General features: G+C 37.9%; 1 protein-coding gene across 1 annotated transcript; it reads left to right on the top strand.

The window, feature by feature from the left end:
- Nucleotides 1–871: 871 nt before the first annotated feature.
- On the top strand, nt 872–15,099 carry LOC128528239 (fibulin-7). Its single transcript, XM_053500994.1, has 8 exons — nt 872–1,016; nt 3,704–3,863; nt 3,954–4,124; nt 7,832–7,957; nt 10,436–10,621; nt 13,554–13,691; nt 13,790–13,925; nt 14,739–15,099. Exons 1-8 carry the CDS (start codon nt 951–953, stop codon nt 15,097–15,099), a joined length of 1,344 nt encoding a protein of 447 aa, XP_053356969.1. The 5' UTR covers nt 872–950.
- Nucleotides 15,100–25,332: the final 10,233 nt, after the last annotated feature.

Raw genomic sequence — 25,332 nt, 5'->3', positions numbered from 1 at the left:
CCAACATGTCCGTGCATCATATTAGACTAGGAAAGTTCATTATAACTTATTGTCTCAAGTGAAAATATGCCATTTTATTTTCATCATATTCGTTTGCAAGATCATTTGCATTTTCTATTTAACGCAAGCTATGCTGATCTGACAGGTACAATATGAATTTGCACATTATTCTGCACATTCTGCACATTCTCTTGCTCATGACTGAACATGGTTTCTATATTCCAATTCTTGATTTTATTCTATTTTAATACTATTAAAATTTTATTATTTGTACATAATGTAAATTGGTACAGCTAAAAGTTTTTTTCTATATTTTTCTATTTGTATTATATTATTGATCTTATTTCATACATTATATTCTAATTTAATTATTAGGTCATCAGTTGTATAAGCATTTCACTTCATATCATACTGTTTATGGGACTAATAAAATTTAGAATTAATAATTTTGAACCAAAGCATATTTTAAGACATAGTAAATTGTTACCATAGTAAAAAAGTTACCAAAGTCGTGCAAATCTATAACCTTTTACCATAATTCTCCAGGAGACTGGAGCTCGTTATTTCTACTTTCACCCAATTAAAATACCTCCTTTGCAGTCTGATATGCACCTTAGATGTTGTTGACAAGCGGATTTTAGATTCCTCCAGGTTAACAAATAGGCTACTAGAACTGAGTGGCTTTTATGAGGAGAAAATGTGGCATGTGTTTTTTTTTTTTTTTTTTTTTGTAAAAAAAAAAGGAAAGAAGAAAAACACCAGTCTACAGTGGCGGGTTATAAAAATTCGCTCTGCAGATGGGAGAAGGCTCTCGTTTGGAAGGCTCTTGAAACTGGTCCCAAGTTCTCTCTATTACATTTTGTGGATTTTTAAAGTGAGTATAAAGACTCGGGACGTTTAAGAAGAGTGACGAGTTTGTTTTGAGCAGTGTGTAAGTTTTTATTAGGAAAATGAATTTGATTTCCCTCGTACTGCTGATTATGTGGATCGGTCAGATGAACACGATTTATGGCCAGGTGAGTGAAGTGTGTGAGCTTTTATTGTAAACCTATTCCACTTATTTTTTTTATTTAAACACTAATAAATTTTATAATGCAAGCCAAGAATGTACTGTATGTATGTGCTAAATTTATTCTGTTAATCTTTGTGAAATATTCTTTATGCATGTTAATATGAAAAAACTACAAATATTTAAAGACATTAATTATTAATTACATTTCAATAATAAGAATATATAAAGTTTTTATGAATCTGTTAGTATGAATATGAATACAAGATCCTTTCTATAGTTGTATTTGATGCCTTGTGCTTTCATGTGCAAACTGAACATGTAGTTTAATATGTTCTGCTTGAGGCTAAATATTTGCACAGGAGGTGTTTAAGGGTCAAAGAAAGACCTCCTAGCTGTGTGTGCGTTCCTGTGTGCGTGTGTAAGGTAGGTCACAGAGAGGACTGTCTATCGAACAGAAGGTCTACACAAGCTGAACACAGTTTGTGAGCATTTACATAACTTTATATATGAGGGGTGTTCAAATCAAAGCGGGACTTGTAATGAAATTTCTTAGAAACGAAGATGTAAAGGATACTAACATTTTAAAGGACTTCAAGCAGAGTATGGTGATGAGACTCTTAGCTGCAGTAATATATTTAATGGCGTAAACGCTTTAAAGATGGCTCTACATCTGTGATTGACGGTCTCAGACGAGGTGTCCAAAAACCAGATTGAGCGAAACAAATGCTTGATCCATGGAAATCGACAGACAACTTGTCACCAACTTGCGGAAGAGACGCATCTGTCCGTGCGAACTGTACACACAATTATTCACCAACGCCACTTGCACATGTTTGGGCTTTTGAAGAGGTTCCTGGGGGGCCAGGGTTTTAGACATGAAGCAGGCAGTCAAATTTTGGTGAAATGCTGGGATAAGTGCATTAGTATAGAGAAATAAAGGATGTTTATACTCTAATAACTGTATTCTGTTATTCTGCACAAGTAAAAGTCTTGGTTTGATTTGAACGGCATTTGTAGTTTAGAAGGTAAAAAGGTTGGTGTTATAAAAAAAATAATTAATTAATAATCATCATCATTATCATCATCAATATCATTATAAGTATCCAGCTCACCATTCATTAACCAATCACTAACCAGCTAACCTACACATTTAATTTAACCATTACTATTGTAACTCCTGCTAGAGGTTTATTCATGTTTATTACAATGATGCTTGGAAAAACAATACGCTAAGTGTCAGGAATACTAACAGTTATCATTTGGTATACTGTCATACCTTAGTACTTGGTCACCTAAAGAGAAGTGCACTAGGTTTTAAGGAAAGCACTAAACTAAAAACTAAGATTAGTAATACAGTTCTGAAATGTATTTCCAAGTACAATGAAAAAAATGTTGAAGATTAAGATTTAAACTATTATGCTTGGAATCCTTTTTATCCTATCTGGACAGTATATCTCTAAGGACTGTTATGATTATGTTATGTTTATATATGTATCTAATGTGTCTATAGTACAGTATATGTTAATGATTAATCTAAAATGATGTTTTGCAAAAATAAAATAAAACATCTCAATAAGTATTACTCTCTTTTTAAGCTCCACTGATCTATGCCTCATAATCAGTGAACAAGTTGTTCTAACAGGATATGCAAATATTTAGCTTCCTTACATAAGTCATTTAATATAAAAAACTTGGAGGAAAAAAGGGGCCCTTCCCCTTAAGGCAGCCAATGAGAAGCGAGGAAGCTTGCATGAACAGTATTGTGAAAGAGGAAGAACGTACAGCTCCATCCTGAGTCGTGTTTGCTTCATCATGCCATCTCAAGCGATTGACCTCACCAGTGGCGCTGGGGTTTCCTCAGGGTTCTCTGGTTTTCTCCCACCGCTAAAAATGTGCTGAAAGGTGGATTGGTGAGTCTCTGGACTGGAAAGAAATCTCATTAATAGTCTAGCTTTATTCATTTATCTGCATTTATATCGTTCCTGTTTCCACCTGAAGTAAGATGCACTGAGTCCTACCAGCAGTTTTTTCGGTCAAGCATTTCGACACAACCCTGGCTGTTTTCTAGCAAAGTCCTTCGGCTGAAACAAATCAGGACCGCCCTTTCTTTCTGCAAGCGGCGATATTTTCTCAGAGCATGTAAAGCTCATACTGCATACGCTCTGTTCATTCACCTCACGAGCACAATCTAGTCTTTCAGCTCTGAGCTCCAACCTCCACTTAGATGTGACGTCATGCACGTCAGGACCCCAGACACTGCATCATTCACGACAGAACACGGTCCATAGAATAAAACCAGCACATGCTTTAATCGTTTATGGGACTGGCAGTTGGAAGGATACGTAAATGTGGTTCAAGAACGAGCGAGACAGAGAGAGAGAAACTGTCTGTGTTAGGTGGAAGATCAATGAATAAATCTCGCTTCCTTTTTCCCTGGAAAAGAAATGAAATGTGTGATATTAGACACCAGTGTGCAAATATGAATCATATATTCTAATATCTTACTTAACCTGTTCAACTCCAAGACGCTGTTAGTGGGTCCAGATTATATTCTTTCATACACCATAATTACTAAGAAATATGCTTTAAGATGAATATCAGCAAGCTTCGAATTCAATTCAAGCACTAATTAAGATCGTTATCTTGGCAACTTGCTACATCACAGCGGTGTGTGTGTGTGTGTTCATGCAGGAATGTCCCAGTACTCAGGAGCTGCAAAATTCCCTACGCCAAGCACAAAAGCTGCTCGCATCACATGAGGCCTCGTACCTGCAGAGTCTCCGCAGCCTGAAGAGGAAAATCAGCCAGCTGCAGAACAGCACGGCCCGTGTGCCTGCCAAACCCAGTAATGGTAGGAGCTTTTGATGATGATCTCAGATTGGGGAGGAAAAAAACATAGGAGATGTAAAAATGCAATAACTGATTGTCTGGTTCTACACAGCTTTCTGTCCGAAACTGGACGCTCCCCTCAATGGACGAAAATTAGGAAAAGGTCTACTGCTAGGTCATGAGGTTCACTTCCTGTGCGACTCCGGCTACGAGCTGGTGGGCTCTGAGACCCGGCAGTGTAAAGAGTCGCTAACCTGGAGCGGCCAACAGCCTGTCTGCAAGGGTCAGTCATACACCCACAGAAAAATTATAACATTGGCAATATTTTACATTGAGTAACTAGTTATAAGGCAAGATGACAATTCATAAGACCTTTTATAACACCTTAATTTCAGCTGTTGCTTTGCTTTTTATATTTATTATTATGTCAAGTTGACATACCTGAGAGTTTATTGGCACTCAATAGGGCTACATAACACACATGTAAGGTGTTCATAGGTTTACATAATACCTACATAAAGCCTACACAGGGCTAAATAATACCCATGTACGTGGGTTTAAATAACACATACATAAGGTGTTTATAGGGCTACATAACATCTACTTAAGTTATACAGGACATACTGTAAGGCTGCATAACACCTACACAAGGTGTTCGTAGGGCTACATAACACCTACACAAGGTGTTCATAGGTCTTATAACACCTATAGAAGGTGTTCATAGGGCTACATAACATCTACAGAAGCTGTTCATAGGGCTACATAACACCTACACAAGGTGTTCATAGGGCTACATAACATCTACACAAGGTGTTCATAGGTCTCATAACACCTACACAAAGTGTTTATATGGCTACCTGCCACCTATTTAAGGTGTTCATATGGCTATATAATTCCTATGTAAGCTGTCCACAGGGCAATATATATTTTTAATATATATCTTTTATAACACCTAAATTTCAGCTGTTGCTTTGCTTTTTATATTTATTATTATGTCAAGTTGACATACCTGAGAGTTTATTGGGACTCAATAGGGCTACATAACACACATGTAAGGTGTTTATAGGTTTACATAATACCTACATAAAGCCTACACAAGGCTAAATAATACCCATGTATGTGGGTTTAAATAACACCTACACAAGGTGTTTATGGGGCTACATAACACCTACACAAGGTGTTCATAGGGCTACATAACACTGACGCAAGGTGTTCATAGAGCTACATAACACCTACACAAGGTGTTCATAGGTCTTATAACACCTACAGAAGGTGTTCATAGGGCTACATAACATCTACAGGAGGTGTTCATAGGGCTACATAACACCTACACAAGGTGTTCATAGGGCTACATAACATCTACACAAGGTGTTCATAGGTCTCATAACACCTACACAAAGTGTTTATATGGCTACCTGCCACCTATTTAAGGTGTTCATATGGCTATATAATTCCTATGTAAGCTGTCCACAGGGCAATATATATTTTTTATATATATCTTTTATAACACCTAAATTTCAGCTGTTGCTTTGCTTTTTATATTTATTATTATGTCAAGTTGACATACCTGAAAGTTTATTGGCACTCAATAGGGCTACATAACACACATGTAAGGTGTTCATAGGTTTACATAATACCTACATAAAGCCTACACAAGGCTAAATAATACCCATGTACGTGGGTTTAAATAACACCTACACAAGGTGTTTATAGGGCTACATAACACCTACACAAGGTGTTCATAGGTCTCATAACACCGACGCAAGGTGTTCATAGGGCTACATAACACCTACACAAGGTGTTCATAGAGCTACATAACACCTACACAAGGTGTTCATAGGGCTAAATAACATCTACAGAAGGTGTTCATAGGGCTACATAACACCTACACAAGGTGTTCATAGGTCTCATAACACCGACGCAAGGTGTTCATAGGGCTACATAACACCTACACAAGGTGTTCATAGGGCTAAATAACATCTACAGAAGGTGTTCATAGGGCTACATAACATCTACACAAGGTGTTCATAGGGCTACATAACACCTACACAAGGTGTTCATAGGTCTCATAACACCGACGCAAGGTGTTCATAGGGCTACATAACACCTACACAAGGTGTTCATAGGGCTACATAACACCTACACAAGGTGTTCATAGGGCTAAATAACATCTACAGAAGGTGTTCATAGGGCTACATAACATCTACAGAAGGTGTTCATAGGGCTACATAACACCTACACAAGGTGTTCATAGGTCTCATAACACCGACGCAAGGTGTTCATAGGGCTACATAACACCTACACAAGGTGTTCATAGAGCTACATAACACCTACACAAGGTGTTCATAGGGCTAAATAACATCTACAGAAGGTGTTCATAGGGCTACATAACACCTACACGAGGTGTTCATAGGGCTACATAACACCTACACAAGGTGTTCATAGGGCTACATAACACCTACACAAGGTGTTCATAGGGCTACATAACATCTACAGAAGGTGTTCATAGGGCTACATAACATCTACAGAAGGTGTTCATAGAGCTACATAACACCTACACAAAGTGTTTATATGGCTACCTGCCACCTATTTAAGGTGTTCATATGGCTATATAATTCCTATGTAAGCTGTCCACAGGGCAATATATATTTTTAATTATATTAAAAATACATATAAGAGTTATAACAACTGACATTAAAGCTACTTTACACAAACATTTTAAAGATTTATTTGTGTCAGTTGTTGGAGTATTTTTGATAATTTGACATAACATTTACATAATACCCGAACACCTGTGAAGTAATAGATATGTATTGGTATACAAGTTTGTGTAATGACATTTTACTGTGTTTACAGGCCACTATATGCTTATAAGCCTTATATAACAACTAATGTCTACATTAGTGTTTAAAAACACTAGTTTAAATGGGTGTTGTGCTTCTTTGTCAATTTGACATCAAGGTGACATAATACCTGTTTGAAATAGTGGCATTCGTTGACATTAGGATGTGTTATGACATTTTCCTGTGTTCCTAGAGTGGAATAATACCTAGATAAGCCCTTTATGACAACTGAACACATTTATTAAAATTTTATGTACTGTACATATAAGGATTATAAGCAATTGTCGTTTTTACCATAAACTGACGCATATGGTAAACTAGTGATTTCATTTGTTGTTGGTATAAAGTTGTAATTACATTGATGGTTATAAGACAAGTGACATAAAGCTACATAAGCATTTTATATAAATAATAAATAATTGCCAGCCCATCATCCTTACAATACGTAGCTCTTACATTTGAAACAAAGTGCAATGTTTTAGATGTTTTAGACACAAAGTCAGCTCATGAAGTTTCATACACACCTTATGTCATCTGTGTACGTATGTTAAAAAAAGGTTTATTAAATGTGGACATACAGTACGTTTATGTCATTGTCATAAGGGTCTTATGTAATACTTTGCGTAAACATTACAAAAGCCCAGATCTTTTTTTTTTTTATTAGGTCCTGGTGTCATGGTTGTCTTCTCACTCCTTATCCTTGTCATTGTTCATCTTTTCTAAACTCCACCCATCACCCTCACTTCCCACATCACTGCTTTTATTTTTTCCTGTCTCTAAAACACTTTTATACATCACTTATGTTATCACCCACATTGTTCCCCGGGAAAAAAAAAAAGTTTCACGTGCTCCTCAGCATGATTGAGTTTCATTTGGCTTCTGTAAAAAATGTTTGAGCCCAGCTCATTGTTTTACACACCATTTAATTCCAGACAGCAGTCCAACAAGTCGATTAGGCTCGACAAACGCTCCATCAGGCACGAAAGGAAGCTGGCTGTGAAAGCACAAAACGCAGGACATACTTTACTTAATCTTTGCATCAGTATCGTAGTATAAAGTTACACGAAGCTATCAGAGCTCTGCATACCTCAATGCATCTGCTCGGTGTTAGGGATAGATTAATGACCGAATTCCTGTCTTTCCTCAGAAATAAATGAGTGCGCCTCTTCACCCTGTGCCAACGGGGGTTCATGCACAGATGAAGTCAATGGATTCACATGTGTATGTGCCAGAGGATGGGCAGGACATACATGCCAATCTCCAACGCCCACATGTAAGGATATTCAGATTCTTTCAAAAACAAGTCATACTTGATTCAGTTTTATTCCTTTTTTTTTTCTCCAAAGACTTATCATGTTTAGGCAACACTGATGTAGATGAGTGTGGGAAAAATAAACAAAGGATTTATCGAGCCACCTTGGCCGGGATCGTCATTGTGCTTGAAGTCTTGTACTGTATAAATGTCAATCGATTTTATGTCTTTGTTAAACGCCCCTTGTACTTGAGATGCTGCAGTTTTATATACGTAATACAAAGTCAAGCCATTTTATTTGTATAGCAGATTTAAAACTACAGTTGACCAAACATGCTTTAAAGGAGAACATTACCTAATACGTTTATACTGTATAGTACTCATATGGTACTTATGCCTGGCATAGTGTGAAACTGTAAAATGCATAGGACTGGTCTTTACAAAATGCATAGTACTGGAGAATAAGGGGCTGGAAAATGTTTTTTTTTTTTTTTTTTTAAAGAACATCTGAGTGACCTGGAGGCAGAATATTGGGGTAACAAGTCAGGGATGTATATATAAGTCAGATAGACCATTAGAATTTAAAAATCAATAGTATATTTAATTGGTAGCCAGTGAGGTTAAGCCAAGACAGAGTGATGTGTTGCCTTTTCTTTGTTCCAGTTAAAAGTCTGGCTGCTGCATTTGGAACCATTTAAAGTCTAGCCAGGGTGGAATGAAGAACCAAATTTAAACTCTATTTGTTTCACTTACACATGCCAATTTAAAGAAAACTGTGCTGATTCATCATAATGCCTAAAATTTCAATTATATGCACTGTACATTACTCGAGTGACCTTATTAGTGGATACGTTTTACTTTCACTCCACTACATCCTCCAACACATACACTACCGCTCAAAAGTCTGGGATCACTTTCTAACTTCATGGTCTTTCCTGATTTTAATTTCTTTCTACATTATAAAACAATGCTGAAAACGTCCAAAATACACAATAATCTCCTTTGAACAGTTGATATTGAGACGTATCTGCTACGTCCGCTCTGTAAATCCTTCATAACGGCTCTAATCTAAGGTGTTGTTTGTTAATTGGTGATTTCTGAGACTGGTGACTCTGAATGAACTTCTCCGGTGCAGCAGAGGTCAGTTTTATTCTTGCTTCCCTGGGAAGGTCTTCATAAGAGCCAGCTTCATTATGGTGCTTGATGGGTTTCTAAAATGCACTCAAAAATACTATTCTTGCAAGAACTGTTCCAGAAAGGCTGACCTTTGTGTTTTAAAATAACTGACTGTTCCCCAGTGGTGTAGTGGTTAGCAATGTCGCCTTGCACCTCCAGATTCCTGGCCAGGCTCGATTTCCGTCTCTGTGTGCATAGAGTCTGCATGTTCTCTCCGTGCTTAGTGGGTTTCCTTCGGGTACTCCGGTTTCCTCCCACAGTCCAAAGATATGCAGGTAAGGCTTAATTGGCGTTCCCAAATTGCACATAGTGTGTGAATCAGTGTGAGTATACGTGTGTGTGCCCTGCGATGGATTGGCACCCTGTCCAGGATGTACCCTGCCTTGTGCCCTGAGCCTCCTGGCACTTTTACTATGAAACAGGCTACTACGGTTTAATATAAATCACTGTACTTCAAGTCTCAGCTCGATCCAACAACCTTCAAAAAACAGGAAGTACTGTACATACAGAACATCAGAACTCTGTCCTGGCACCAAATGGGAGAATGAACTTCCTGTGGCTGTCCAAACTGTTTTCATTCTCCTTCAGCTCATGCACTTACACAAAAAAAAAACTAGTGCATTAATTAATTCGTTTCTGCTCCTTTTTTTCCTTCTGCAACAGTACTGGTGTTTCAGGCAATGTCTTAAATTGTTGGCACATTCAGGCTCTGCCCAAGTATAAAGACATGTTTGTTTTCCAAGTGGACAACCACACACTTCTAAGTCGCTGTGGATCAAAGAATCTGCCACATGCTGTAAATGTAAATAAAGCAAACACAATTTTTTTTTCGTTGCACAAGTAGAAAGCACACATTTACAGTAATGACCTTTTAAATGCATCTTTAAAACCATACACTACCGAGGTTGTTTTTAAGTCTCATAATCCCATATCCTCCTGCAAACCAAAGTGCACAAACAAGCCATAAACCGTATAAATCTATGTATTTTTAACTGTATTGACTAACCCATGACGCAGTATATACACCATGACTGATTTTTTTTTACAATCTTTTACAGTCATTTATCATTAAGACTTTTCGCTTATCTCGATTGGTATCAAAAGCATTATACTGTAGGTGCGGTCTGTAATTTTTTATCTATACGAATCATAGAATTTCTAAGATAAATAATATGACTTGTGAATTGCAACCCAGCCGCGTAGGAGATCTGGTTATCTTCTAGATTTTTTTTTTGACATTTTTCCGCAACTCACCACATATACTGTATATAAATAGGCAGCTCAAAAGTGTTTCCCAACATATCATGTTTTTTCTTCCTTCAGTTTTTGTTACAACAACCAACATCTCTACTGCCACCTCTGGAGCTGCAGCTGCTGCCACCTCGTTTCCTTTAACGACTCTGCTTCCATTTGTGCAGCCGTCCAAGTGCGTCCAGGTCCAGGGCACCACACACTGCACCTGTCAGGCAGGATATACCATTTCAGGTCGCGACACCAGCATCTGCACAGGTGAGCACCTGTCACATCAGACTAAAAAAAAAAAACAGTATATGTACAGTAGTTAATAAAACAACACACACACACACACCTACATATTCTATATACATATTTCTGAGCAAAATCGTATTATATTTGGAAAAAAACACATGTACGACGTGGCATTGTAATTAAGGGTGGCTCAGTGGTTAGCCCTGTTGCCTTGCACCTCCAGGGCTGCTTCCACCCCTGGTCTGTGTGTGTGGAGTTTGCATGTTCTCCCTGTGCTTGGTGGGTTTCCTCCGGGTAATCTGGTTTCCTCCCACAGTCCAAAGACGAGCATATTGGGATAATTGGCATTCTCAAATTGTTCACAGTGTGTGAATGAGAGTGTGAGTGTGTGCACTCCGTTGGATTGGCAACGCGTCCAGGGTGTACCCCGCCTCATGACACACATCACCTGGGATAGGCTCCAACCCTGTATATAGGATAAAGTGGTATAGACTCTGGGTGAGTTAGTAACCACCCTACCTATATCATCTGTAGAAACAAGCTAGCTGATGCTAGTTAGCTAGGTCATATCCTTACTCAAAAGCCTATAACATAATGAAAATGTTTAGCTAGATAATTTTGTTTAGATTACAAATGAGCACATGGTATCTATTTAACGTCTTTTGATTTAGTTATTGTTTTGTAGTTTCTCTCTAGAAAAAAATCCTCAGAGTTGAAATTCTATATGTGCGTACATTATGTCTAGTTACTCACCAAGCCATAGGGATCCAGAAGTCATTCTAGATCTTACACCATTAGAACGTGTTAGTTTAGCCAAAAAGCAATTTGTCTTTTCACCCACAACCAGAAGAGGAATTGACGTTGAACCTAGCACAACATTAAATCCACCTGTCTCGTTCCTCAAGTCAATTCCCAGAGAACAGACTTTTATACCTACTAGATTAGACAGAAATTGTAGGATTACACAAGGAGACACGTTGCCAATTTTGAGAATGCCAGCTCTCTGAAGCTGGATGATGGTCTTAGATCAGACCAGAATATGATACACAATATTTTCTTTTTATAATTCATTACAAACCACCTACTGTACAGTACATACATACCATCACCATATGATATTAAAGCACTGGGAGAAGAGAATGTACAGTAAATGCATTCCCGAAAGACACTCGTCTGAAGAACATGAATACTTCCTGAATTATTGTGCAAGTTGCAGAACTTTGATGTCCTCCCAAATGTGCTACATGTAAGCTTAACACCATGAACTCGCCTAATTTCATGAGAAGTTTCAATTTTTTGCTTTTAAACCGCACTCAGCTCGACTAACCCAAACTGCTCTCCTGTGCCCTTGTGGTATTAAAAAAAAAAAAAACATATTTTATTTTCGGAGGAGCTGGATATTACTTCTGACATGTCATGACCACATTTACTTTTTAAAGATAAGGTCAGCCAGGTTGGAAATGTAGCCGCTTGTACTTGTTTTCCTCTGTGTATTAGAAGATGGAACATGTTGAGGAAGCACTCTAAGGTTTCCCCAAATGGGTCGGGCGGTAGCAGGGTATGGTGAGGAGTGGTTGGGGGGATGTTTGCTTCTTGCTTGTAAAGTACACAGAAGGGTTGGATATTTCTGCAGAATTTGATTCTGTACATAGTGGCTCCTTAAAAAAAAACTACATGCTTTTTCCTTGAGACGGTCTGTGTAGAACTCATACCCTCAGCACTCATACTCGCCCTATGAGGCAAAAGCAAAAACAAGCAGCCTTCTTCTGTTACCAGCTACATACAGGTACACATACAGGTTAGATATGTTACTAGATATGTTCTGAAATGTTGGCTTTTTTTGGCCAGGCAGTGTTCTTTACAGATGTTTTTAGATTCCATGATTCTAGACATACTTTGAACTTAAAATCTGTTGTTTGTGGATTCGAACTCTGCTCCTCTAAACTTAGAGGCTCAACCCAGATTCCAATGCTTGGGACTCTGGACTCAATCGAGTGCTAAACTCGCTAGGATTTGGATCCAAGAAACTAGGCTAGGGACTCTAAACGTGACTCTGATTATATTACTATATAACCGAGAAACTATAGCTTGGGGCTTAAAATCTAAACCTTGATGAAACCCTTCTACCTGGGACCAATTCGAAATTAAATCAGAACATAAAGCTAGGGACTTTAGCCTCAGTTCGGATTCTCATGGCCAAGATCTTGGCTTGAAACGTACAGATTTAGATTCTAGAGCTATGAAATATAGATTCAACTTTAATTCTGTGATTTGTGGCTTATCTGGATTCAGGCTCTAGAGCAGGGTTCTCCAAATCCAGTCCTGGAGGGCCAGTGTCCAACACAGTTTGGTGATTCTTCTTCTCAAACACAGCTGATTTAACTAATCTGTTAATTACTTCTGTAGGTTCAGTGGGTGTGTTTAGGTGTTGGTGAATTACAAACTGTTCTGGTCCAGAACTGGCCCTCCAGGACTGGATTTGGAGACCCCTGCTCTAAGAGCAAAGCACTTGACACGAACTCTGTTCACATTTACATTCATGGGCTCAACATATGGTTGATTCTGTTGCTTGGACTTTATTGAGTGATAAACGCATAATCTACATTTGATATGGACACTAAAGATAGGAACTCTGGACTCGACTCAGAACATGAGGGGATCAACGTTGGACTATTAGTCTACTATAAAAGCTATAACTCTGGACTCAAACACTATAGCCACAACTTGCCCATTAACTTGATTCAGACTCTAGTTTGAGAGAATGATAATGTATAACTTTTGATTTGACACATATACTTTCGAGAAAGCCTTTATATTCTTATTCAGAATAACATTACTCAAGGAATCAAAGTGTGATTTGGTGCAATAGTCCTTTTAGCCTTCGGCAATTCACCAACAGAAAAGGCAGCTGAAATAATGTGATTCTGTGTGCCTGTTCCTGTTATGTTCCCAGACATCGATGAGTGTGAAGTATTCAATAACGGCCCGGCAGGTCGTTTGTGCATTCATGCTTGTGTTAACACTCCTGGTGGATATCGCTGTTCATGCCCAGCTGGCTACGAAATGAGCCAGGACGGCCGAAGCTGCAGAGGTGAGCCAACCCAAGTGAGCCACCATTTGTAGAAGTAAGGAGACTAAATCCAGACGTTTCTTATTCACACACATGCTTTCTCTTGATCCTGCATACAGACATCGATGAGTGCACCACAAGGCAGAACAACTGCACCCGTGATCGCCTGTGTATTAACACATATGGAGGTTTTCAGTGTATGAAGGTGGAATGTCCACGCATCCGAAATGTGACCTATGTCAAAACTTCACCCACGTAAGTGCCAGTGCAAAGGATTCAATAATAAAAGCCTAATGTGGAGCATTGGATGTAGTGCAGTTAAACTGCATAGATAATTCTTAATTCTGATTGGTCAGAAGGAGTTGACTGTAAATCCTTATTAAATTTGAATTAAATATTAAATTTATATTAATGTTTGTTTTAGTATATAATAATTCCTATAGTAAGACTTAATTCACATGATTTTTTCACTTAAAGTAATGATAGATGAAAGTCCCACCGTGTTTAAAACATTTCCAAAAATGTTTTATATTAGCCATGTTTTCAATTTTTTCTAGAATTACAGTGAATTCCATGTAGAGAGTATTCCTTTCTGTTTTACATTTTACATTTAAGATAAGGAAAAAGCAACTTCTAATAAATAACACCTTATCGTAACTAGTAGCGATGGAAATCTTAAGGGACCAGATGATACAATATTATCACAATACCTAGGTTTCAGTTCTATTCAGTTCGTATTTCGTAATTCTATAAGCATCACAATTTTATAAAAATCTTCATTCTATATAAAAAAAAAAATCATGAGTTTGCTACAAATCTAAACAAATTTGGCAAATAAGTTGCCCCTACCAAACAGAATGCTGTGCTGCCTGCCAAAATGTGAATAGTTTAGAGGGCACCCCCTGTAGGATAATAGAGGAACAACATTTTAAATGCAAGCATATAAAAATAATGAAAAAAATAAATAAATCTATTTTAAAATGAGATACATAGATTATATAATATACACTAATATGCATAGATAATGGTATCAAATTTTCCTATTATGTGTTTTTTTTACTGAACCAGGCGATGTGAAAGGAACCCCTGCCCCGTGGACAATAAGGCATGTTCTCAGGCGCCCAACTCCATCACCTACCACCACATGTCAGTGGTGTCAAATCTCTCAGCTCAGCGGGTCATGTTCAGGGTTTCGTCTGTACGGATGATCGGAGATACGTTGCGTTTCGCTTTGCTAGGGGCCCGCGGGCGACGCCATTTCACCATCCAGCGTTCAGACCGGCAGACCGGAGAGCTGCTGCTGCTCAGCCCTATGCTGGGCCCTGACACCATCGAGGTACAAGTGGAGATGAGCGAGCTGGAGAAGAGGGTGCAGATCGGACGCTACATCACCAAGCTTACCATCTTCGTCTCACAATATGAGTTTTAGATTCAGTGTTTGAGAGAAACACTTAATATCATTGTTTATAATAATAATTAATAATAATAATAATAATAAAAATAATAATAATAATAATAAAGAATTATAAATTCAGTTGGATCCAAAAATGCACTTATTTTACTCTTAATTTACTCTTTCTAGTAGTTTATATAAAATTCTGCCATACAGTATTTCTTAATTTTTTATTCATTTAAGGGAGCACTTTTTGACTTTTATCACATCCTTTTGTCTGCGATGGGAACTGCAAAGAAAAATAAATGACACGGCCTCATCGTCCCCCAGCAGATCTCACCCTCTCTATTTCTGTTTTTATTTTATAACGCTCATAAAGAATTGCATTGCTTTTTTATACAGAACAATTGCCAGGGCTAAACAGCTCTTGGAGGCTGTGGCAGGCCAGGAAATCTTAAGGCGAAGTGTAATTTGAAGAAACCGTGGCAATATCTCTTTTTTTTTCATTCTTTTTTGTAGTAAATGTTTTAAACTGTATGTTTGAAGTTGATTATTCATGATATCACAATTTTTCACAGCAATAGACAGACTTTCAGAAATTAGAAGCTGCACCTTTAATTCCAGAAATTTCATACAAATTTTTTATTAACATTGTCACATGTTAAGAATAATTATACAACAGGTAGTCCCACCCAAGCAATCTGATTGGACGAGAGGCTTTCCAGGAGTGCTGATAATGGACAGTAACCTCACTAGGACCATTAATTATATGTATCACTCCTCGTCCCAGATGTTCTACAATCATTCTTTTCTGCAAGCACCTGTACTATGCAATGACAATAAAGTTCTTTCTATCTATCTATCTATCTATCTATCTATCTATCTATCTATCTATCTATCTATCTATCTATCGATCTATCTATCTATCGATCTATCTATCTATCTATCTATCTATCTACAGTATCTGTCTAACTATCTATCGATCTATCTATCTATCTATCTATCTATCTATCTATCTATCTATCGATCTATCTATCTATCTATCTATCTATCTACAGTATCTGTCTAACTATCTATCGATCTATCTATCTATCTATCTATCTATCTATCTGTCTATCTATCGTTAATTACACTAACTGTCAGTACACTAACGCAGCATGGGTAAAAATAGGTTTATATGAAATGCAGTGCAGAGAACTGATTATTTACCTGCCAAAATACATATTCTAAACCAGTCAGAAACACATTTTAGCAAGAACATACATCTGATGCCTACAAAAGCCAATTAGCTTCTAACACATGGCTGAATCCCAAATTCCTGGGACAAGGGATTGTACACCCTACATAGAACACTAGCTTTCCATTTATATGAGATTTAACAACTGAACCTGGAAGTAAATGGAGCCGAAGACACCACGGCTGTGCTGATAACCAGTGCAACAGCACGACCTCGCATGTGATATTGCCTAATAATTAATGAGAGTTGTCATTTTTATGAATTATAAATATATAAATGACAATTTTAATATGTATTCAACAGCTAAGAGAAAATATCCTGAATATAAGTACATTTAGCTACACTTTTAAAAAAAATAAGATTACAAATTACCAAATATAAGTTTATTTACTTTATTTCTAGTCAATTTTCACTAAAATTGTAGATAATTATTTCTTAAAAGTACCAAAGTTCTCTACCAGTAGAACAAGATTTTTTTGGCTTACAATTTTATTAAAATCACATTAGATATAAGGTTATATTTGGTTTGCTTTAAAATGTTGTTTTTTTAAATGATAGATTGGTCTTGCTAGATTTAAGAATATTTCCATTGTAATGGTCCCGTAGTGTTAATCAGTAACCAAACCTATCTATAGTTTCTTAAAATAATTGACAACAGATCAAATCTAAGATTATTAAGCTACTTCTAGTCAAATGTTATTAAAATTGCAAGCACAAATAATAAAATAAAGTTGGATGTAAACCTTTTTTAAAGAAATAATACATAGGTTTGGCTAAATTAAAAAATATTTTGCTTGCTAAGATGTCATTTTTTTGCTTTTTTTTTAGACATTTTGGACTTTCTCCTATAGTATTTAGTTGTACAATTTTGCCAATTAAAAAAAAAAACTGAAACAGTAATCATTTTTCTTTTTCTTTTAAACTTACAGCTAATAATTATTGTAGGAGTTCTTTTAGTCCGTGTGTCACTGCCTTTATACACATGAGTAAAAGCAACTCTACTGAATGAATCCAGATGTTTCTATATTAAAGTACGTTTCATTACTTCCAGTAAGAATTAAAGCTCTGGCTGACAGCTGGATCACCGCTACACTCGAGCAGAGCAAGTAACAAACAGTACTTATGTATACATTCATTTGTCATGATATTGTGTGTGTGTGTAACGCACTAAACCTGGACTTTACAAGACTTGTGATAGTTAAGGCTGTATACTCTACTGTATGGCATGACTGTAACAAAATATTGGACATGTGACTGCTTTTCTTTGAAAAGCTCAGAAAGCTCTCAGAAGTTACGGAAAAGAAGTCAGGAAAAATTTCAGTTTGGTTCGGACAAGAGTGATAGATTTATGTGTCTTTTTAATAAGACTGGGAATATGACCAGTTTGGTCAAGTACAAGGTACAAAGTAAAAAAATATAAATAAATTCTGTATATCCCCTTGAGACCCGAATGTCCTTATATAAGGACATGACATTTTCTCCCAACTTCATATACTGTATATAAATAAGTCTAATTTAGTCTAATATTCATTAGACTTACAGCTAAAGAAAAACCCAAATGCAGTATCTCAAAAAATTTTAATATTACTTAAGACCAATAAAAAAAAAAAATTCTTACACAAAAATGTTGGACTACAAAAAGTTACTTAATATAAATACTTGGTCAGGGTTGTGCAACAAACAGCACTGGAATGTTGCTCAGTGGGATAAAGTCCTCTTTTCAGAAGAAAGTAAATTTTGCGTTTCATTTTGAAATCAAGGTCCCAGAGTCTGGAGGAAGAGAGAAGAGACACAGAATCTAAGCTGCTTGAGGTCCAGTATAAAGTTTTCACAGTCAGTGGTGGTTTGGGGAGCCATGTCATCTGCTGGTGTTGGTCCACTGTGTTTTAGCAAGTCCAAGGTCAGCACAGCCGTCCACCGTGAAGGTTTAGAGCACTCCATGCTCCCCTTTGCTGACCAGCTTTCATTTTCCAGTAGGACTTAGTACCTGCCCACACTTTTAAAAGTACTAATACCTGGTTTAAGTACCATGGTATCACTGTGCTTGATTGGCCAGAAAACTCACCCGACCTAAACCTCATAAAGAATCTCTAGCGTATTGTAAAGAGGATGATGAGAGACTCAACAACGCAGAAGAGCTGAAGGCCGCTATCAAAGCAACCTGGGCTTTCAGAACACCTCAGCTCATTGCTGCAGTAATTCATGTAAAGAAGCCCTGACTAAGTGCTGAGTGTCGTACGTGTTCATACTTTTCAGCAGTCAAACATTTCTGTATTTAAACTATTTTCATTTCATTTCATTTGTTTATTGAGCAATATTCACATTTTTTGAGAAAAAATATTTTGATCATTAAGTAAAATTCAAATTTTCTGAGACATTGAATTTTGGCTTTTCACTAACTGTAAGTCATAATCATTAAAATTAAAAGAAATAAACACTTGAAATATATTAGTCTGTGTGTAATAAATCTATATAATATATGAGTTTTTAAATTGAATTATTGTCATCTTGGAAAATGCAAGGTCTTCCCTGAAAGAGACGATGGGATGGGAGCATATGTTGTTCTAGAACCTTTCAGCATTGACGGTGCCTTTCCAGATGTGTAAGCTGCCCATGCCACTCCGCACTCACGCAACCAACCCTATACCATCAGAGATGCAGGCTTCTGAACTGAGCGCTGATAACAACTTGGGTTGTCCTTGTCCTCTTTAGTCCTGATGACATGGCGTCTCAGTTTCCCCAAAAGAACTTCAAATTTTAATTCGTCTGACCACAGAACAGTTTTCTACTTTGCCACAGTCCATCTGAAATGCCCAGAGAAAACACCTGCGCTTCTGGATCATGTTTAGATATGGCTTCTTTTTTAAAATATAGTTTTAACACATGAGTTTTAACCGGTGGATTGTGTTCACTGACAATGTTTTCTGGATGTATTCCTGAGCCCATGTTGTGATTTCCATTACAGTAGCAGTCCTGTATGTGCTGCGGTGCCGTCTAAGGACCCGAAGATCACGGGCATCCAGTATGGTCTTCCGGCCTCGACCCTTACTCACAGAGATTGTTCCAGATTTTCTGAATCTTTGGATGATATGATGCTCTGTAGATGATAACTTCAAATATTTTGCAAGTTTCCTCTGATATTACACCAATATTGTTTGCCGCAGCATTGGGGGAATTGGTGATCCTCTGACCATCTTGACTTCTGGGAGACACTGCCACTCTAAGATGCTCCTTTTACACCCAATCATGTTGCTAGTTGACGTAATAAGTTGGAAATTGGTCCTCCAGCTGATTCTTATATGTACATTTAACTTTTCCGGCCACTTATTGCTACCGGTCCCAACTTTTTTGGAATGTGTAGCTCTCATGAAATCCACAATGAGCCAATATTTGGCATGACATTTCAAAATGTCTTACTTTCAACATTTGATATGTTATCTTAATTCTATTACGAATAAAATATTGAAATTTGAAACTTTTATTTCATTACATTTTGTTTTAATTCTGTTTTAAATTCGCAATTTGTACAGCGTCCCAACTTTTTTGGAATCGGGTTTGTATATTTATCAGCCTTAAATAAAGAGAGATTGCAATGTACACAACAGTGACGTCTGGATTTCAATAGGATATTCAGGAACTAGATGAACCCAGAATAGACAGTCCCTTTTTATGGACTTATTTAATTTATGGATGTTTCTGGTCCGTCTATTTTTTATTCTCTCAGAAAACAGCCGCAGTATCATTCATCACGGGAACGAAGCGATTACAGCACGTAGGTGTCACGTATCCTAATGAACAGCAGCCTGAAGTGAAGCGTTATAAAAAGGTTGCACATCATCCATCCTGCTATATTTACCAGATTATCAAAGCAATAAATTAAAAAAAGGAGGTGGATGTTCTGAGATGTGCGGTTGTGTTAGAACCGGGAGGAGATCGTGACACACAAAGCTCTGCTTCACTCCGGTCAAAGAGGCGCTGTGTTCTCACGGCTTACAGTGTGTTTACGCGACGTCGCTTGTAAAAACAGCATCGGTCCGAGGGATATTTACTGTACAGTGAGATCGGAGCCTGAAATCTGTGTGTGTGAATACTGTAAATAGGGAGGTGCATACATGAAAGTGGTTGGTCATGGGTGTGTGTTTACATGACGAAGACGTTTTACTTTTAACGTGTCACGTAACACCCCGTGAACCCGAAAGTGTTCAGCTTCTGACACACACCAGCCGAGCTGTAAGTGCACGATGAGATATAAGCAAATCATTGCGGACAAGTTACAGAAGGCGTTCAAGTCAAACCGGGACTCATGATGACATTACTCTTGAATCAAAGTGGAAAAGCGATTGACATTTACAGAAGACGTCAAGCACAGTACGATGATGAGACTCTTGGCTGCATTTGAACGGTGCAAAACCGTTTTAAAGAAGACCGTACGTCTGAGAATGACGTTCACGTGAACTTTCAGCACGTGCAACTCTTGATGGTTGATTGAAATCTTTAAAAAAAAAAAAAAAAAAAGAGTTATTTCCTCGTACATTCCATTTCCACATCTTTCGGTCATTAAGGGAGTTCCTGGGAGGCCGGGGTTTCAGACCTGAAGATGACAGTCCCATCATGGCTCCGGCGTAGTGAGGAAACTTTCTACCTTGATGGTGTCCAAGCACTAGTGTAACACTGGGATAAGTGCATTAGTGTAGCAGGACATTATATAGAGAAATAAAGGGAGCTGTTACTCTCATAACCGTGTTCTGTAAGACTATCTAATCAAAAGTCCCGATTTGACTTGAACGCCCCTCGTACATAACATACTGTAGTTTCTAAGCTCTAAGATGTAGAATTCACATCTTCACATCACACATAAAGATATTATTCAGCTGTGATTGGGTGTTTGGGTGTGTGTGTGTGTTTGCATGCCAGAGGATCACTAGAAATCGGTGAAAAGGACAGCAGATGGAAGGATGGAGTGTATGACTGTGTCTGAAAGCATCTCTCTGACACTGAAAAGGATGAATAGCGAGAGATACACAGCGTCCCTCTCTCATCATTTTTGTGTTTCTGCGCAGGGCCTCCTATTTTTCAGCTGTCAGGGACGTCACGCCGCGCTGAAAGACTCTGTCCCCTTTATTCACTCCAGCGGTCTCACTGTCTGAGAATATCTCTGAATGCACACTGTCATACAGAGAAGGGGACAGACAGAGGGGGAAAAATACACAGAAGACATGGATGTACCGGACGGAGCTGTAACATTTAACACCTTCACATTCACCAACCAGCACAAGTGACAGTAAGGAGAAAAATACAGTGTCGTAAGATACAGAGGGGAAAAAGAGAAAGAGAGAGAGAGAGAGAGAATAATAGAGAGACGACAAGAGAGAATGAGGAGATACAAACAGAACGAGAGACAGAGAGAGACATAGAAATGCAATGACTAGAGAGACAGAGACAGTGAGACACACTCTGAACATACCTAACTACACTGTATCACTACAACGTAACATCACCATTGTTCTGATAGTTGTTGTTATTGTTAGTGTTAATATTGATCTTTTTTTTTTGTTTGTTGTTTTTTTTATTATTATTATTATTATTGTTTATCTATCATGTTATTCTTTCATATTTAAAATGTTTATAAATGTCTACAGTATAAATATGGATTGATGTTATTTATAATGTAACCAATGTTTTGTAATTGCTTTGGCAACAATGTACTTTTTTTTTTTTTGATCATCATTCATGCCAAGAAAGCCCTTCTGAACTGAACTGAACTGAGTTAAAAAAGAAGGAGAAACATAGAGGGGGGAAAGAGAGAGACAGTTGGGACAGTGGGAAATAGGGACAGAAACAGAGAGAAGTATAGAGATACACAAAGGAGAGACAAAGCCTGTGCGCATGAGAGATACAGCAAGAGAAAGAGGGACTATAGAGAAATAGAGCAAGAGAGAGACTGAGAGTGTTATAGAGAGAGGAAAAGACAGAGAAAGATGAAAAGGTCACAAGGACAGTAAGAGAGAGAGAGAGAAAAAAAGATGAAAAAGAGACAGAGATGGAGAGAGACAAACTAGAGATCGAGCAAGAGCGAGACAGAGAGAATGAGGAGAGACAGAGACAAAACAAGAGATATAGAAAGGAAGAGGAGAAAACAGACAAAGAGATAAGAGAGAGAGATAAATGCAACTTTAGACAGACAGAGAGAAAGAAGGAAGAAACACGGATGAGTAAGAAGAAAGAGAGACAGACAGAGGGAGAGAAAGTGATGGAAGGAGAGATAAAGGATATCTCTCTATGACCGTGGCAGATTTTTTAACTCTTCCAGACGAGCCTGCGCTTCTAAATGTCTTTTTTTTTTTTTTTTTAGATTTTTGCCATTTTAAAAGAAAAGAATTTTGAAAGAAAGAAAGAACAACTGTAGTAATTACACACTAATAACACTGACACTGAGTGTATGACATGTGCTGTGAATCTGATCTCTCTCTCTCTCTCTAAACCTGTCTCTCTGCTTTGATGAGAGAGACCGAGCGAGAAGAAAGAGTCTCTGCCGAGCACCTGCCCCGTCCCACTAACCTGGGACCGATAGTAATCCAACACCTCCATTCCCACAGGATGATGGGAAACCTGGCACAGAGCGGCTTCCTCCCTCCGCACGCCTCTGACCCCCGAGCCACCCGCGACGTGATCCAATCAGAGCCGGATCAGATTCAAGGGGAGACTCCCTACGCCGCCGCGCTGCCGGAAACCTGCACCATGACAGGAGGAGAAAACACACACACACACACACACACATACACACACACACTCACGCATACTGTACATACAGGAGTTCATGTGAAGATCTCAGGATGTCAGAGTAGAGGCACAGAATTAGATTTTGCTTTTAATCCTGAGAATATATATATATATTGCAAAAGTTTGTGCACCCTAGGACAAAATTAGCAGCACACATACTGTAAGGAAGAAAACGCAGAAAGAGTAATGTAGCGCACGGCACATGACATCACAGTTCGCTAGAAATAACAAGGATCACACAGAACTTTTGATCCATTTACACAAAACAAGTTGTCGTGCTTAAAATAGTATTTCTTTCACTTTCTTCTCTTTTTTCTCCCTCAAAAGTGCCAATCCATTGCACACACTTACTCACTCACTCATCGTCTATACCACTCCTGTATTTAGGGTCACGGGGGGCCTGGAGCCTACCCCAGGAGGCTCAGGGCACGAGGCGAGGTCCACCCTGGACAGAGTGCCAATCCTTCGCGCAGGGCACACACACACACAGACAGATTCGCCAATTAGCCTAATCTGCATGTCTTTGGACTGTGGGAGGAAACCGGAGTACCTGGAGGAAATCCATCAAACATTGGAAGAACATGCAAACTCCACAGACCTACGGTGGAAATCGAACCCTCGACCCAGGAGGTGCAAGGCGACAGTGCTAACCACTATACCACTGTGTCACTACATATAAAGAAGAGAGGTCGCATGGGGTCGTAGTGGTCAGCACTGTGGCCTCGCACCATCAGAGGCGAGCGTTCGATTCGCGCCTGACCTGTATTTTACCATAATATGCTGCAACCTGACTACCTGATTTGAAATTTTATTTGAAAAATTGCTTGTTTCCGTGACAGCCTCAGCAGCGACCTTATTTCCCCTCTCATCTTTTCCAACCACTCAGCATTCAGCATCAGCAGTGTATTATTCACCGACCTGATCATCTGTCATCTTCTGCACCTGGTTCTCATTGGTTTATGCCTTAACATAAATTTTTGATTTATAGTTCACTATGTGGCTTAACAAACAAAAAAAACATTCCTCTGAAACTGCACCAGTACAGGGACTGGACTATGAACTGAAGTGTGGATAACTGGTCCTCAATCCCATATTAAAAGTACAAGAAAGTCTGGAGGTCTGAGTGTCAAGACTTTTGTACAGTGATGTAGTTAGTAGGGTTGACCACGTTGATCTAGGACGATGAGCTGTTACCATAGCAACGTGATGAGATGACGTTGTTGCTGAATTAAAGAAAAAAAAATTTAAATCCAAATGATAGACAGTTAAGAATGGATTGTAGTGGTTTGTATTCATATTTCATGTTTTCCAAAAAGAATGATAATCACAATATGAAGCTTCAAATTATGATAATAAGCAGTGATTGTGGTTTCATGTGATTTAGTGTTGTACCCCTAATGGACTTGTGATTTAAAAAAATAAAAATAAAACAGAGAGAAAGAGGACCAACATATAAGATAGAGCTGGCAGGTATTCTATTAATACACAATACAATTCATTTGGGTGTGAAACTAAATCAAGAGTAAATGGAATTCAATGAAACCATTACATCCTAATGGGAAAATGTTTAAAAGAAACCATTGCGGCCAAAATCTCTCTTTTCTTCTCCAAAATCTTCTCTTTTTCCCAGCAGGGACATTTAGGTCATAGTTTTCATTTTGTATAATTATTCACTAAATTGATCACAGTCATGTCTCTGATGAATCATTTAATGCCAAACCTGCAGCATGACTATGATTACACTTAAATCCTGTCACTCTCACACACACACACACACACACTCAGTGTCGGTTTCATGAAACCCAAGATCACGAAATTTCTCCTTACATACAGTAGCATTCCATATCAGCAGTGTTACCACTTTACACTGGTTCAAAGGAGTAACACTGCCTCCTAGTGGAGAAGCCTAAACAGTACCTTTATAATGTAAGGCAAATAACAAATAAGGTGCAGGGAAGTCTTTAAAACATGAGTTATGGACAAATTAGAAAGTAACCGAACCTCGTTTTTCATTTTAATAATTATTTATTTCCTTTAAAAATTATATATATATATATATATATATATATATATATATATAAAGACAAAAGTCTTAGGCACCATATTATATGCTGTACCAATTTTGTCGTATAAATAAATAACATTACAGCAGAATATATGCATGGCTGTAAAGTAAAAAATATATAGTACAAGATTACAGATGGAAACCAAAAACCTAATGTACGCTCCTGGGATTTGCATAAAAATAGAAA

Source organism: Clarias gariepinus, chromosome 7, assembly GCF_024256425.1.
Source record: "Clarias gariepinus isolate MV-2021 ecotype Netherlands chromosome 7, CGAR_prim_01v2, whole genome shotgun sequence".
In the NCBI taxonomy this organism is placed as follows: Eukaryota; Metazoa; Chordata; class Actinopteri; order Siluriformes; family Clariidae; genus Clarias; species Clarias gariepinus.
Note: the sequence above shows the minus strand (reverse complement) of the source record. Positions and strands in the feature narration are given on the sequence as shown.